Here is a 16,868-nt window from a genome sequence, read left to right as displayed (position 1 = left end):
TTTTGAGCTCCAACCTCCTTAGCCAGCTTCAAACCAGCTAGTAATGCCTCGTACTTGGCTTGATTGTTTGAAGCAAAGGATTCAAATTTTAGGGAGAGTTCGATTTGGGTTCCCTGGTCGCTTTCTATTATCACTCATGCCCCACTCCCGGTTTTGTTTGAAGAGCCGTCTACATAGACATTCTATTTTGTAGGAGTTCCCGGGGTGTCAGTGTATTCAGCAATGAAATTGGCCAAATATTGAGACTTGATGGCCGTCCGAGCTTTATATTGAAGATCGAACTCAGATAGCTAGACTACCCACTGTAGAATTCTTCCAGCTAAGTCTGTCTTTTGTAGGATGCCTTTTATGGGCTGGTTAGTCCGAACCTTGATGGTGTGATCTTGAAAATATGGGAAAAGTCGTCGAGAAGTTAGTATGAGAGCGTAGGTAAACTTTTCTATCTTTTGATAATTCAGTTTGGCCCCTTGTAGGGCTTTGCTGATGAACTAAATGTGTTGTTGCCCATTTTTGTCTTCTCTGACCAGTGCTGAAACTATTGCCCGACTTCCCCCTGCGAGGTATAATAAGAGTGCTTCTCCTTCCCGTGGTCGAGTAAGAATGGGTGGTTGCCTTAGGAATTTTTTGAAATCCTAGAAGACTTGCTCGCACTCTGTGGTCCACTCAAACTTCTTTCCCTTCCTTAATGTGGCGTAAAAAGGAAGAGATCTTATGGCCGATCCAGCTAGAAATCTGGACAAGGTTTCCAGTCTTCCGTTGAGTTGTTGCACTTCTTTAACACAAGTCAGACTTTTCATGTTGAGAATAGCTCGGCATTTGTCCGGGTTCACCTCAATTCCTCGCTGTGTTAACATGAAACCTAGGAATTTGCCGGCTTCTACTGTAAAGGTACACTTTACGGGATTATGTCGCATGCCATGCTTTCTGATGGTGTTGAACACTTTGGTGAGGTCGAAAAGTAATGATTCATCCCTTTGTGTTTTTACCAACATGTCGTCTACGTATACCTCCATGAGTTTCCTGATATGGTCTGTGAAGACCTTATTCATTAATCTTTGGTAGGTAGCTCCTGCATTTTTGAGTCCGAATGGCATGACAACATAACAATAATTTACTTTTGGGGTTAGGAATGAGGTCTTTTCCTGATCAGGTGGGTACATTGGGATTTGATTATATCCTGAGTATGCATCCATGAAGGAAAGGTACTTGTATCCGGAGGAGGCATCTACTAAAGTGTCTATGCTTGGGAGTGGATAGGGATCCTTCGGACAGGCTTTATTGAGGTCGGTGTAATCAGTGCACATCCTCCATTTTCCATTTAACTTTTTCACTAATATGACGTTGGCTAGCCATAGTAGGTACTTGACTTCTCTTATGAATCCAGCCTCTAGTAGAGATTGTACTTGTTCTTCCACAGCTTGGGATCTTTCTGGCCCGAGCTTTCGACGCTTCTGTTGTACTGGCTGAGATCCTGGGTATACTGCTAGTTTGTGGCACATTAGTTTAGGGTCTATGCCCGACATGTCTGCGGCCTTCCATGCAAAGAGGTCGACATTATCTCTTAGGAACTGTATCAGATATTCCTTTATGTCTTCTTTCAAAGTCGACCCAATGTTTGTTGACTTATCTGGGACATCCCTGATCTGGACTTCCTCGACCTCGCCCTCCGGTTGGGGACGAAGCACTTCCCGATCTCGAACTCCCTCGAGTTCGATAGAGTTGATTTCTTCTCCTTTGCCTCTAAGGTTCAGACTTTCATTGTAACATCGTCGCGCGATTCTCTGGTGTCCTTTTATCGTGGCGATCCCTTCTGAAGTTGGGAATTTCATGCATAGATGGAGAGTTGAAACTACCGCGGCGAGCTGATTTAGCGTTGTCCGACCTATCAAGGCGTTGTAGGCTGAGCCCACGTCGATTAGATGTAGTCTATGTTGAGTGTCCTTGATCGAGTTCCCTTGCCAAAGGATGTGTGTAGTGAGATGTATCCAAGTGGTTGGACTGGAGTATCTCCTAGTCCAAACAAGCTGTTCGGATATGCTCTGAGCTCTTTTTCCTGTAGGCCGAGTTTGTCGAAGGCGGATTTAAATAAGATATCTACCGAGCTTCCTTGGTCTACCAATGTGCGGTGGAGATTAGCGTTGGCCAATATGATAGTGATGACCATGGGATCGTCATGTCTCGGGATGATGCCTGCCGCATCCTCTTTGGTGAAAGTAATAGTAGAGAGGTCGGGTGCTTCTTCTCCTCTCTCGACATGATATATCTCTTTAAGGTGTCTTTTGTGAGATGATTTGGAGATTTCTCATCCTGAAAATCCTCCATTTATCATGTGGACATGTCTCTGCAGGGTGGGAGGTGGTCGTTCAGTTCATCTGACCTCTTCATCCTTTCTTCTTTTTCTGGGCTCCTCCGTCTTGCTAGCTAAGTACCGATCTAGTCTCCCATCTCTTACCAATTTTTCTATGACATTCTTCAAGTCGAAGCACTCGTTGGTGAGATGTCCGTAGATTCGATGATATTCATAATATTCTGTTTGATTTCCACCTCCTCTTTTGCTTTTGATTGGTCGAGGTGGTGGGATCTTCTCAGTGTGGCATACTTCTCGGTAAACTTCCACAAGAGACACCCGAAGGGGGGTATAATTGTGGTATTTTTTAATCTTCTCTCCATGTTGATCTTCTTTTTTCTTGGACTCTTTATCCTTGTTCCGAGAGGGGTAGGAGAATTCGGATTTTGAGGTTTCTCCTAGTCGAGAGTTTTTCTCCATGTTGATGTACTTCTCTGCTTGTTCTTGCACTTTATTCAGAGACGTAGGATGTTTCTATGATATAGAGTGACTAAAAGGTCCCTTACGTAGGCCATTGATGAGACCCATGATGGCTGCTTCTGTTGGCAAATCCTATATGTCCAGACATGCTTTATTGAATTTTTTCATGCAATTGTGAAGACTTTTCCGATCTCCTTGTTTAATTCCCAGTAAGCTTGGAGCGTGCTTGGCTTTGTCTTTCTGAATAGAGAATCTGGCAAGAAATTTCTTGGCTAAGTCGTCAAAACTTGTGATGGATCTAGGGGACAGATTGTCGAACCACTTAATTGCTGTCTTTGTTAAAGTGGTCGGGAAAGCTTTGCATCGAGTAGCGTCTGAGGCGTCAGTGAGATACATTCTGCTTCTGAAATTGCTGAGATGATGGCTGGAATCGGAGGTATCATCGTATGGGGTCATGTCGGGAGCTTTAAAATCCTTTGGAACCTTAGCTTTCATGATTTCTTTGATGAAGGGGTCTTGATCTTTGTGGGATGTGTCATCGCAACCGGTTTTGATGGTTTTGGTTTTCAGGTCGGCTTCGAGTTTTAGGAGTTTGTCCTCCAACTCTCGGCGTCGCCTAGTTTCTCTTTGGAGGTTTCTTTCAGCTTCCCGTTGATGTTCGTCCTCTTTTTCGAGCTGTTTGAGGCGATCTTGTTGAGCTTGTAGCGCCTCCTTGATTTCTGTGTTTGGTGAATTCTTGTCTTTGTTTGGTTGAGGTGTATCCTTTGGTGTGGTGTCCGCGTTCTTATGCGGAGTTCTTTCCTCCAATCCAGAGTCGTGGTCGTTGTCAAGGTTTTCTGCCATGGTGATGGGATGACTTCCAGGTCTCCAGTGACGGCGCTAATGTTCCGCGGGTTACCTGAAACTGAAGGTCGATCTCGGATGAGATCTGCTCTGGTGGCCGGAGGTGTCGTGTCCGACCTGGTGGTACTGGAGATGCTGCTGATCCTTCGTCACCGGAGGGTGGTGGTACCTGCAAGAGACTCCGAAGCTTAAGTTAGTATGGGCTTTTAAGCAAGTTTTTAGTAGAATCAGAGTATGAGTTATACCTGGGTGCTCCAGTGTATTTATAGTAGTGTGGAGTGATCTTCTCTTGAGATAAGATAGTTATCTTATCTTATCTTTGGGTGAAGTCATCTTTATCTTTAAGGGAACTGCCCTTATCTTTTTGGGCTTCCTTTAGATTTGGGTCGTGTTCCTCTGTTTGGGCCTACTTGGGCCTCTGTAGCGATTTGGCCAAACTCTTTTATGATTAGGTCGGATAATTCTGATCTGAAGAGGTTGGTCGACTTATCTTCAATCAGCCCGGGTCATACAGCTCGACCCAGGGCATGAACAGTAATAATTTATATTTTATTTTCTGTTACAATATTATTATTTTATGTTTTAATATTATTAATTTATTTTATTTTGTGATTATTAAAAATAATAATTAATATAAAATTTAATATTAATTATTTCTTGTATTTTGGTTGTACCAAGCTAACAGAAACCTTATGTCCCGTAAACTTGATCCACCGGAGACGTGGTATTCGGCGATTGAATAAGTGTTACGAACAACAGGATTCTACCACATCTCATGAATTCAGGAGATCAGAGGAAATGGCGCGTTGTTATCTGCTCTTGTGGAAAGGTAGAGGCCGGAGACTCACACCTTCGCATTGTCAGTCGATGAGATTACGATGACACTCGAAGATGTGGCGCATATATATGGCCTACTGATTAATGGAGAGGTTGTGACCGGATGGATCGATAGCTTTAATGCATAGATTGAAACTCCAAAATACCCGATGAAATATCCTGACACCGTCCACCTCTTCCCTATCGTTATACAGGAGTTGTGTTTCTATTTGGACTTGTGAACCAGGCATCTTTTGAATCATTACCGAAAACCACAACGACAAACTTGGGTAAGATTCTTTCCATTTATCAAAAACTTTCTATCGACTTCTGCTTTGCAAACCAAGTCTTTCGGTAACTAATGGTGTAGTTGAATATTGATTAGACCTTCACAATTATAGATTTCACCTTTATGGATGGGTCGGATTCAACCAATGACCTCGTAGTCTCAGCAACAGTGTCTGAGTCTAACTTGGAGTGATCCTGTAAAATCGTTTTCATGGAACACGTGTGCCTCTTATTGTATCTCTGTATCTCCCAATAACCTTTCTTCCGTATCAAGTTGGTCCGGATAAACCAATGGCACCCACGACCATACATCTTGCATTTTGCATAGAACGTCTGTGGCTCGAACTCGTGAACAACGTAATCGACTCATCTAGAGATAGTGTAGTTCCGAATTGTTACGATGCCAATTTTCTAGAACTAAATTCCATTCTGATCCTGAAATCTATGTCCTCAAGATCATTCACCCTTATAGAAAAAAATTGTCGCTAATCGATCTGTCCAAAAAACACTTTAAAAAATGTATTACTCATACCTCACCTACCTATGTTCAGATATTCGGGAAATTCATGTGCATGCATGGCATCAAGATCCAAGATACGTATGAAAGGTGGAATGTCCCTGGTAGAACAACTACATCTTTCGCGACTGCCTCACCTCCCCCATCGCCATCCTCGTCCTCGTCTTTGTCACCAACTTCGTAGGTAGCTTCGAAGTCCTCTTCACTATCGCTATTCATTCCTTCGTACACTTTGGCTCTGTCATCTTTCACGTTTGGGTCCTCTTGAATCCCATCTGCAACTTTATATTCAAACTCAACATACAACTCAATACTTAGGTGTTGCACATGAGTTTGCTAGTGAATATGAAACATATGTTAAATACTTGTTTCATCAACGATCGACATAATCTCAAACTATATTAGTCCCCTGAATACGATAATTGGACTCTAGTAGAGAATATTGGCCACCCTCTTTAAAATATCACTCTTATGCTTTAACAGAAACCGTATTGTAGTTCGACGAATGTCATGGTGTATAGAACCATAAACGAAAACGGATTCTCACACGCGAAGCTCACCCCCTCATATATGTCTCATATAATCTCACCGTTATGGTAAACCACTATATTTGTAGTGTCTTCCATCACACCAACAATGCACTAAAACATAAATCTCACAATGAAGTAAAATAGTAACGAGTTTCGATTTTTATAGGCAGAGGACCCACCTCGCAGGTTACGTGTTGGAATCGCAAAAATCAGCAATAGACATGTTACAACGCACATGTAGCGTGGTAGGCGTCCATCACATTGCATGCATGCTGACTCAGCACGTTTATGGCGTGTTGAGCCTGTCATTTTTGTCGCATCTATCTCCGATATATACTTTATAGTTATTATCCTCAATGAGCGAGATGTTATTCACAACCACCATGCTGTCATAATTCTTGTTAACATATATATGCAAATTATAATACATATAGATATCTTTCATCGAATAGTTTACTTCTATTTAATTTATTTTAATTTTAGTTATAAACTCACCTATTCTTAAATTAATTATATTTTTATTTAACAATAATTATAAACTCACTTATTTTTTTCCTAATTATATAATATCTATTAATATTATTTTTTAATAAATATTTGTAGTATATAATAGTATAATAGATATAAATTAATTAAGACCAAATCAAGTGTGTCCTACCGATTGAACCAACAACTTAATAATCCAATAACCTAACCGATTTTATCACCACTTCGATTTTAACAACTATAACCAAAAAAAAAGTCTATTTCTAACCAAAATTCGCAGATTTTTCATAGGGGAAAAAATGAGCCACAAATGGTAAGCCAATCAAACCAAGTATTGGCTAAAAACTAGTTCTTACTTGATGTCCCATCATAGCCTTGTTTGCCACCTCAATATTGATGTTTGGCGATAACGTTTTTCGTTAATAAAAATAGATTCACTTGATAGTTGAATTATTATTATTATTATTATTTTTGTCAAACTAATACTATTTTTAAAATTTTTTTTTAATATTTTGGATTATTTTTATTAGCTATATTATTTTTCATGTACTATTTTGATAATTTATTTTCTTAAATTTAGTGAGATAATAACTTTTTGTAAAAATAATCAAAAATAATGAAATCGTAAAATAATGCAAAGTAAGAGATTGATTACCTTTTAGTTAGTAACTTTGTTCCATCATACATATAAGTATCGTTACATTTAATTCAATAATAATAAGGTTTTACATTTTTAATTTAATAATATTCTCATTTTATCTAAGCCGAATTCAAGATTTTCTATTAAATAAATTATCATTATATGTTTTCTTCTGTGGAAAAAGTATATGAGGATCATTAAGATCTATGATTTATTTTTTTATTAAGACAAAGTTGAGAGGTCAATTTTTAATTTGTTGTAAAAAATATCTTATTTATTCAGGCGTTTGAAAATAATGATAAGCTAGCGTATTAATAATTATAATTATCAATAACAATAACAATAATAATATTTTTACACCAAATATATATAACACAAAGTAAAAGACTTTTTTTTTTGTCAGCTTCTTGTTATAAAATAACTAAATAAATAAATAAGGAAGAAGTAACAAATATAAAATAAAAAAATATAATTAGATAATAATATTAACCACAATTATTATCTCAATATCAAAGAGATGACACTTATATATTTATATATATATGTATTAATATATGAAAGAAAAGAGAGAAAGAATTTTGTATATAGACAATATAAATAGAGAGAGAGAGAATTCTTATTGATTGTAGTGTGTAGTTTCATACGTTCACTTCCTCTATTTATACATACAAAAGGTATTCCTTTTCAACCATCATTAAATTTATTCTCCCTTGGTATCTTCAACTTTCAACATTGTAAATATGAACCACTCATATTAAATGATGGTCATCCACCTCATTTGATATTATCACAACACTCCCCCTTGGATGACCATTTAGGATTATGCCTCATTAAAACCTTACTAAAGAAAAATCCTGTGAGAAAAAATTTTAGTGAAGGAAAAAGAGTACAATATCCTTTGTGATGGGGACTGCCTCATTAAAAACTTTGTCAAGAAAAATCCAATGGGAAAAAAACTTGACCAAGGAAAAAAGAGTACAGTCTCCCCCTCTTGCCGACATCATTTAATGTCTCGAAATCGGCGCATCCCAATCTGATGTACCAATCTTTCAAAAGAAGATTTTGGGAGTGACTTTGTGAATAAATCTGCCAGATTATCACTTGAGCGGATCTGTTGGACATCAATTGCCCCTTGATTTTGAAGATCATGAGTGAAGAAGAATTTGGGAGAAATATGCTTTGTTCTATCACCTTTGATATATCCGTCTTTAAGTTGAGCAATACATGCTGTATTATCTTCAAACAGGACAGTTGGAGCTATCTTCTGATCAATCAGTCCACATGATGACAGAATATATTGGATCACACTCCTCAGCCAAAAACACTCACGACTAGCTTTATGTATCGCTAGTATTTCAACATGATTAGAGGAGGTTGCTGCTATCGTCTGTTCCGTGGACCTCCATTATATAGCTGTTCCACCATATGTAAACAGGTATCCTGTTTGAGATCTCCCTTTATGTGGATCAGACAAGTATCCAGCATCTGCATAGCCAACTAGTTGTGACTTGGATCCATGAGGATAGAACAATCTCATATCAACCGTTCCATGAAGATATCGAAAGATTTGTTTGATTCCACTCCAATGTCTTCTGGTTGGAGAGGAACTATACCTTGCTAGTAAGTTCACAGCAAATGATATATCGGGTCGTGTATTATTAGCAAGATACATGCGCTCCAATGGCACTAAGATATGGTACTTCAGGACCAAGGATATCTTCATTCTCTTCTTTAGGACGAAATTGATCTTTCTCCACATCCAAAGATCTTACGATCATTGGGGTACTTAATGGATGTGACTTATCCATATAAAATCTTTTCAAGATCTTCTCTGTGTATGTTGTTTGATGAATAAAGATCCCATTTTTTATATGCTCGATCTGCAGGCCGAGACAAAATTTAGTTCTTCCAAGATCTTTCATCTCAAACTCTTCTTTTAGAGGTTTTATAATTGTTGGAATCTCTTCAGGAGTCCCAATGATATTTAAATCATCAACGTACACAGCAATTATAATGAATCCAGATGCAGATTTCTTTATGAAAACGCATAGACAAATATCATCATTCTTGAAATCATTTTTGGCCAGATACTTAGTAAGACGATTATAACACATTCGTCCAGATTGCTTTAGACCATATAAAGATCTTTGCAATTTAACTGAATATAATCCATGTGAATATTCATTGGATGGTTTAGATATCTTTAGTCCTTCAGGGACTTTCATATAGATATCCCGATCTAATGATCCGTATAAATAGGCTGTTACCACATCCATTAAATGCATATGCAGTTTATGATATGCAGATAAACTGACCAAATAACGCAATGTTATCGCATCCACTACAGGGGAATACATTTCTTCATAATCTATACCAGGCCTTTGTGAAAAACCTTGTGCCACAAGTCGGGCTTTATAGCGCACAACTTCATTTTTCTCATTTCGTTTTCTCACAAATACCCATTGGTATCCAACAGGTTTTACATCTTCAGGTGTACGGACTACAGGTCCAAAGACTTCACATTTTACAAGTGAGTCTAATTCAGCCTTCATGGCTTCTTTTCATTTTGGCCAATCATTCCTTTGTCGATATTCTTCGACTAATCTTGGCTCAAGATCCTTACTTTCATGCATGATAATTAATGCCACATTATATGCAAATATTTCATTGACAAATGTCTTATTTCGGTCCCATTCTCTCTTGTAAAGACATAATTTATCGAGATCTCGTCATTTTCACAATTTTCAGGTACCTGAACGTCTTCTGGCGTTATATCAGAATTTTGAACAACTGCAGGTGTCTCTACTATGTCTTTTTTCAACAGGAATAGCATTTACCTCTTTTCTCTTTCGAGGATTTTTATCTTTGGAACCGACAGGCCTGCCACGCTTCTGGCGTGTATTTGCTTCAGTGGCTATTTGTCCTACTGGGACATCAATTTGGATTGGGGCATTTTCTGCCCTGCCACACTTCTGGCGTGAATTTGCTTCAGTGGCTACTTGTCCTACTGGGACATCAATTCGAATTGGGACATTTTCTGCTGGTATATAAGATTTGGTTATTCTCTTTGTATCAGAAAATGCATCAGGCAATTCATTTGCTACACTTTGCAAATGTATAATTTTTTGAACTTCTAGTTCACATTGCCCTGATCGAGGTTCTAAATGCATCAACGATGATGCATTCCAATTCAGTTCCTTTTCAGGAAGCTTATTCTCTCCCCCTAATGTTGAAAATTTTGATTCATCAAAATGACAATCCGCAAACCGGGCTTTAAATACATCTCCCGTTTGTATCTCAAGATACCTCACGATAGAGGGAGAATCATATCCAACATATATCCCCAATTTTCTTTGGGGTCCCATTTTAGTGCGATTAGGTGGTACAATGGGAACATATATCGCACATCCAAATATTCTTAAATGGGAAACATTTGGCTGCTGGCCAAAAGCTAATTGCATAGGAGAGAATTGATGGTAACTCGTTGGCCTCAAACGAATAAGTGCTGCGGCATGTAAAATAGCATGCCCCCAAACCGAGGTTGGGAGATTTGTTCTCATAAGTAAGGGTCTAGCAATTAATTGGAGGTGCTTAATAAGTGATTCTGCTAACCCATTTTGTGTGTAAACATAAGCTACTGGATGTTCAACACTTATTCCATTAGCCATACAATAAGCATCAAAAGCTTGAGAAGTAAATTCACCAGCATTATCAAGACGAATTACTTTGATTGGATTTTCTGGAAATTGTGCTTTTAATCGAATAATTTGAGCCAATAATTTCGCAAACGCCAGGTTGCGAGAAGATAATAAGCACACATGTGACCATCTCGAAGATGCGTCTATCAGGACCATAAAATATCTAAAAGATCCACATGGTGGATGAATAGGTCCACATATATCACCTTGAATCCTTTCTAGGAATTCAGGGGACTCAAATCCAATCTTTACTGGTGATGGCCTTAAAATTAACTTCCCTTGAGAACATGCAGCACAACAAAATTCACTAGATTTAAGAATCTTCTGGTTCTTTAGTGAATGTCCATGAGAGTTTTCAATAATTCTCCTCATCATGGTTGTTCCCGGATGACCCAATCGGTCGTGCCAAGTTATAAATTCATTTGGGCTAGTAAACTTCTGGTTTATAGTGGCATGTGATTCAATTGCACTAATCTTGGTATAATACAACCCAGATGAAAGTGAGGGTAACTTTTCTAACATAACCTTTTTATTTAAATCATGAGTTGTGATACATAAATACTCATGATTTTCCTTATTCATTGTTTCAATATGATATCCATTTCGGCGAATATCTTTGAAACTCAACAAGTTCCTCAGAGACTTGGTAGATAATAGTGCATTATTTATTACAAATTTTGTTCCTTCAGAAAACAAAATTATAGCTCTTCCGGAGCCTTCAATCACATTGCCCGAGCCAATAATAGTATTAACATATTCTTCTTTTGGCACAAGATGGGTAAAATATATATCACTTTTGAGAATGTGTGCGAACTTGCACTATCCGCAAGGCAAATATCTTCAGAATATATCCTTGCCATTTCTCTTCAAAGACAAATAATAATAATAAAATGAGTAAAAGTACATGCACGGTAAAATTATTTAAATGAATACTTAACAAACACACATATTAAATTATTCCATCATTGATCAAATAGCCAATATCTCCTTCAGAATCCTCAAAGAAATTAGATACATCATAATAAGTGGTGGAATTTTCATAATTTGAAACAAAAATTGTTTCCTTTCCTTTGTCATCTTTTTTTAAGGATGCTTGATAAAGATCAACTAGGTGCCTTGGGGTACGACAGGTACGAGACCAATGGCCCTTTCCACCACAACTAAAGCATTTATCCTTAATTGATTTACTTTGCCCATTGTTTCTTTCTTTATCCCACTTCTGGTGAGATCCTTTCTTATGAACATAATTTCTTTTCCTTCCATAATTTTTCTTGTTATCAAAATCTTGCCATTTACCTCTTCTAGGGTTATAATTTGCCGCATTTGCTTCAGGAAATGGGGCGGCGTCAGCTGGGCGCTTCATGATTTCTTAAGAGCAACTCATTGTTGCGTTCAGCAACAAGAAAGCAAGAAATTAACTCAGAATATTTTTAAATTCTTTTTCTCGATACTGCTGCTGCAGGAGCACATTCAAGACATAGAAGGTCGAGAAAATTTTCTCTAACATATCGGGTTTAAGGAAGTGTCACCGTCTTTTTCATGATTATACCTTTTTTCAAGGTCTTTCCACAGATCTGCAAGATCTTTTAGTGTGGGATATTCATTTTTCAATCATACATCAAGATGACGATGAAGGAAAATCATAGCTTTGGCTTTATCCTTCTGGGATGTATTATTTTCAGCCTTAATGGTATCTCCAAGATCTATTGAATCAAGATGGATTTTAGCATATAGTATCCATGATAAATAATTATTTTCAGATATATCAAAAACATTATATTCAAGATGAAAGAGTTTCAACATAATAAAAAATTTGTTACTTGAAGTCTTCCTAAAATATCATTAGAGCTTCGTGCTGATAACATGTTATAAAATAGCTAAATAAATAAATAAGGAAGAAGTAACAAATATAAAATAAAGAAATATAATTAGATAACAATATTAACCACAATTACTATCTCAATATCAAAGAGATGATACTTATATATTTATATATATGTATTAATATATGAAAGAAAAGAGAGAAAAAATTTTGTATATAGACAATATAAATAGAGAGAGAGAATTCTTATTGATTGTAGTGTGTAGTTTCATACGTTCACTTCCTCTATTTATACATACAAAAGGTATTTCTTTTCAACCATCATTAAATTCATTCTCCCTTAGTATCTTCAGCTTTTAACATTGTAAATATGAACCACCCATATTAAATGATGACCATCCACCTCATTTAATATTATCACAAAACTTCTTATTTAATTAAGTTGCCCTCAATTATATTTTAACAATAAATGCCATAGTTTTGTTAAGTATCTCACTAGTCTAATTTATATGATTTTTTATTTCACCGCTAATTTGTAAATTGATTATAGTCATTCAACAATTCTCAAAATATTTCATCTAAATATGAGCCATTAAAATAAGAGAAAGTATAAAAAATTAATTTTTAGTTAACTAACTCTAGAGTAGTTTGTGATTGCTGAAAAGAGATTAGTTTGAAAGGTTATTTAGTTGATTATTATGAAAATGGCTTTTCTTGGTTTTGAAGCTATTTTTGATGATGCAAAGGAATTGGCTGTGAAAATGGTTTAATTTTGAGTTAGTGACTTTATAAATGACTTTATAAATGATTTAGTATTTGAGCTGGTTTGATTTTAAAAAGAGATTTATTATGGGCATTGATTCGCTTTGAAAATAATTTGATATTGGAACTAGCTGAATCTTGGAAAATGATTGAGGTTTGGAAAAGGTTTGAGAAATGCTTTATGCACATGACTATCTATTGGTTAATGCCATTAGTCTTGCATTGCATAATTCCTGGTATTAAGTTTGGCCAGCTTAACACTAGTGAATTATGTATATGCAAGCATTAATGGGTTATCATAGACGATATGCGAGTCATAGATAACGCGAGTCGTGGGTTTTGGGAATGTTAGACTAAATTCCAGAGATTAGTTCCGATTCGACGTATAATCTTTATTCGTGCTTGACGTTATCTTTTCTTTATCAATAGTATTATAATCTCTAGTTCTGGATTTCTTCTTGGAATGTGTTTTGGATATTCTTCTACCATATCTTGTCATTCATATATATCCTTGTTTGATTATGTTCCTAATTATTGCTTGAATCTTTAAGGAACATTCAACCTTAACACTGTTCTTAAATTTGGTATTTGTTGATTTGATTTCGAATTATTTTTGGTGCAATCCATAATCCTTGATTCCTAAGTTATTTGAAATCTTAAGAGTCGCGATTCGTAGTAAATTGATTATGCGATTTAGTTTATATAGAATTTTTCTCTTAGCCAAATTAGTCTCTCCTTTTTCAATTTTATGTAATCTGTTTCAACTTGAATTTATATTGAAATAATGTTACATTCATACTTCTATTATTTTGTTGGAAGATGTTTGTTACTTATCTTTTTTTTGGTAAAACGTGAAATGATCTTCCCTTAAGATTTCCATTCTTCAAGAATAATGTATTCAAAAATATTTTTAAATCAAACTCGAGTTCACTGAGCTTGAAAACAGTTTTCTTGTTAAATATCTTCTTATGACAACTTTGAAACTCCGTGGTGAGACCGTGTGGTTAGGTTCTCACCCCCCTACAGCTTTACCTTTTCAGGAACCGGATGAAGAAGCATTAAAAAGAGTTATACTGCATTTGGTTTATATGCTGTTGTATTATTTAGATTATTTTCTTCCCTCGTCTTTGTTATTACAAGTTTGTAAGAGGGATAGAAATTGTATGTTTTATATTTTCTAATATGTTGAGTTATTATGTAAGGAGTCTTGTATATGAATCTATGCCTGCTACTTTGTTTTTTTTTAAGATAAAGTATTTACTTCCGATGTTCAAAAAAATCAGCGATACAGTGTCGAGTCACAGGCTCCTATTTTAGTGTTTAATATATAAAGTAGTCGTAATACTTTTTGCTATCAGAGTGGCGCAGCCGGAAGCGTGACTTCTGATAGTGAGGGTGTTACACATGAAATATAAAATTCATGAGTAAATCCATATAAATTGTTCTTGTAGTCAAAATTGAGTTAGTTCTTGGTGCTCAGTTGTTGATTCGTTGTATCATTGCGTGAAAATACTTGGAAGTTGATACATAGAATTGTTATTTCTCTTAAGATAATTTGTAGAAAATGTTGTACGAATTTAACCACAGCCAAACATACAGAAAGAAAGGTTCATTATCAAACTCTATGTATTTCTTTTCCCACCGAATCCAAAGCCTCATGCAAAGACTCCCTTCAATAATATATAGTTCAATTTATTATACCCATCAAACATATATAGCTTCCATATTCTAACACTCTTCAGAGAACAGATCAGAGCACTAATTAATATAATTTGGTCATTGTTCACCTTCAATAATTCTCATCCCATTTTCTTATTATGGTACGCACCTTCTTCTGATATATCTTATTCTTTCTATGCCTTCTAAGTTTGAATTCTTTCTACTTCATTCATGTATGGTGCCTAGAACAAATAACACAATATTATGGTCAAAATTTAATATTAGGATGATATTTACTTACTAAATCATGCCAGGTGTACAATTAGTAGATAAGTTAGATGTTAAATCAAGTTTGTTAGTTTTGTTAGATTCTTCTAGATTAGTTAGGTCACTATTTTGTGCATCCAGCTATACATATATAAAGCCAACAATTTTTTTTTTTTTTTCCCAAGTCAAGTTTAATACATAATATTTTTTTTTTTAATTCGACTCACCTTCTTCTTTATTCATGTGGTGTGTTAGCTTAATAGCTTTTGGTTGTTTGATTATTTTGCTTTTAGCTTTATTTGTTCAGCGTTCATATCACCTTGCTGATATCTTTCTTTTCTTTTCTATTTTTCTTTGTTGAGATTTGTATATTTTTTATTTATTTATAAATTATACAAAATAAACAACCTAAGAGAAGTCTTCAGTAGTTCTCCGAGGATCTTTTATACATGTTCTCTACCAAGCTTACTTAATTCGAATTTGTAAGCAAGAAAAATGGAAACTACATTATCCTTGAGTGGATAACCATAGTATTTTCATGGTTGAACTTTTCTCTTCTGTTATTTTGAATGATGATGTAGAATAAAATAATTTTGCCTATTAAAAATGATTAATGCTAAGGAACCAACACTATAAAATACCAATTTCAATTCATTATAATATAATAGGTTGTCAAATAAAATCAGTATAAACTTTATCAATTATATTAAGTATACATCAAATGAGTCACTGTGTCAACCGCAATAACGCACTACAAATAAGGAAGGTGCACTATAAAGCCTATCATTATGGCTGTTAGCCTGTTACCTTCTTTGTAATAATTCTTGTCTTCTTTTTATGGTCCTTTTCAAGCTCATGCTGGTTTTATTTTTTAAGGAAATTTGTACGAGATTTTAATTTGTATATATTATTTTGTGAATGTTGGCTTTCAAAGTTTTTAAAGTTTTTTTATAATTTCGTTTTTTTTTTAATTATCATTTTCATACATTTAATGAGTGTATTTTTTTTTTCTAAGAAATTCTTGCATAAATTAATATAGATAGTATCTGTATGTATAGAAGAACAAAATGGTCAAAATGGTTCTTTAAAATTGTCAAAATATCAATACCATTTTAAACTCTTTTTTTGTAGTATTTTTTTATATATTATATATATTTTATTTTATGCCTCTTCTGCATTGTCTCTATCCACACTTTAATTAACGTAACTCGGCTTTAATGCATTGCATGTAGTCATGTACACCTGTGCTGCTTTGGCTTCATCTACGTGGTGGGTTCTGAGCCTTTATTTTTTACGACTGATTAATTTGGTTATGGAACCTTTAAGCGTGTTATGCTACGTTATGGGGAAGGGTTGTGCTACACCACAATGTGGGGCAGCTTTTTCTCTCTGGTAATAAGGCACAATTCGGATGGTCCGAATTGTTTGTGTGGTATAGTATTAGTTGCAAATCGGACGGTCCAATTTGCAAGGAGGAAAAATTTAAATTTTTGAGACAGCAAATCGGACCGTCCGTGTTTTAATTTTTTTTTTTTTAATTATACGAAAATTAAATCAGAGGATCCGATTTGATTATTATAAAATATTTTTGAACTGAAATGCAATGCGTACGGTCCGATTTATTCAATGCTTTTCGGACCGTCCGATTTGTTGTTAGCTGACACCATAACCTGGTAATGCTCACACACGCTCCATAACCCCGTCCTACCCCAATCCCACCTCCATAACAAAAATAAAAAGCGATTTTTGACTAAGTAACTAACTAATATTTAA

General features: G+C 35.6%; 1 protein-coding gene and 1 long non-coding RNA gene across 2 annotated transcripts in view; one reads left to right on the top strand and one right to left on the bottom strand.

Moving 5' to 3' along the window:
- Window positions 277-14,394, bottom strand: LOC110271002. The gene is made up of 3 exons (XR_002360901.1): window positions 14,194-14,394; window positions 642-644; window positions 277-290 (listed from the first exon to the last, which is right to left on the bottom strand). It is a non-coding gene; the product is annotated as an uncharacterized LOC110271002 (long non-coding RNA).
- The window catches only part of LOC107639177 (oxysterol-binding protein-related protein 4C), a 16,863-nt gene continuing 14,774 nt past the window's right edge, over window positions 14,780-16,868 (top strand). Inside the window, exon 1 of the mRNA XM_016342622.2 lies at window positions 14,780-14,989. Within this exon, the coding sequence (XP_016198108.1) occupies window positions 14,987-14,989 (3 nt within the window). The 5' untranslated portion in view covers window positions 14,780-14,986. The remainder of the gene's footprint in view (window positions 14,990-16,868) is intronic.

Source organism: Arachis ipaensis, chromosome B04 (genome assembly GCF_000816755.2).
Source record: "Arachis ipaensis cultivar K30076 chromosome B04, Araip1.1, whole genome shotgun sequence".
Classification (NCBI taxonomy): Eukaryota; Viridiplantae; Streptophyta; class Magnoliopsida; order Fabales; family Fabaceae; genus Arachis; species Arachis ipaensis.
Note: the sequence above shows the minus strand (reverse complement) of the source record. Positions and strands in the feature narration are given on the sequence as shown.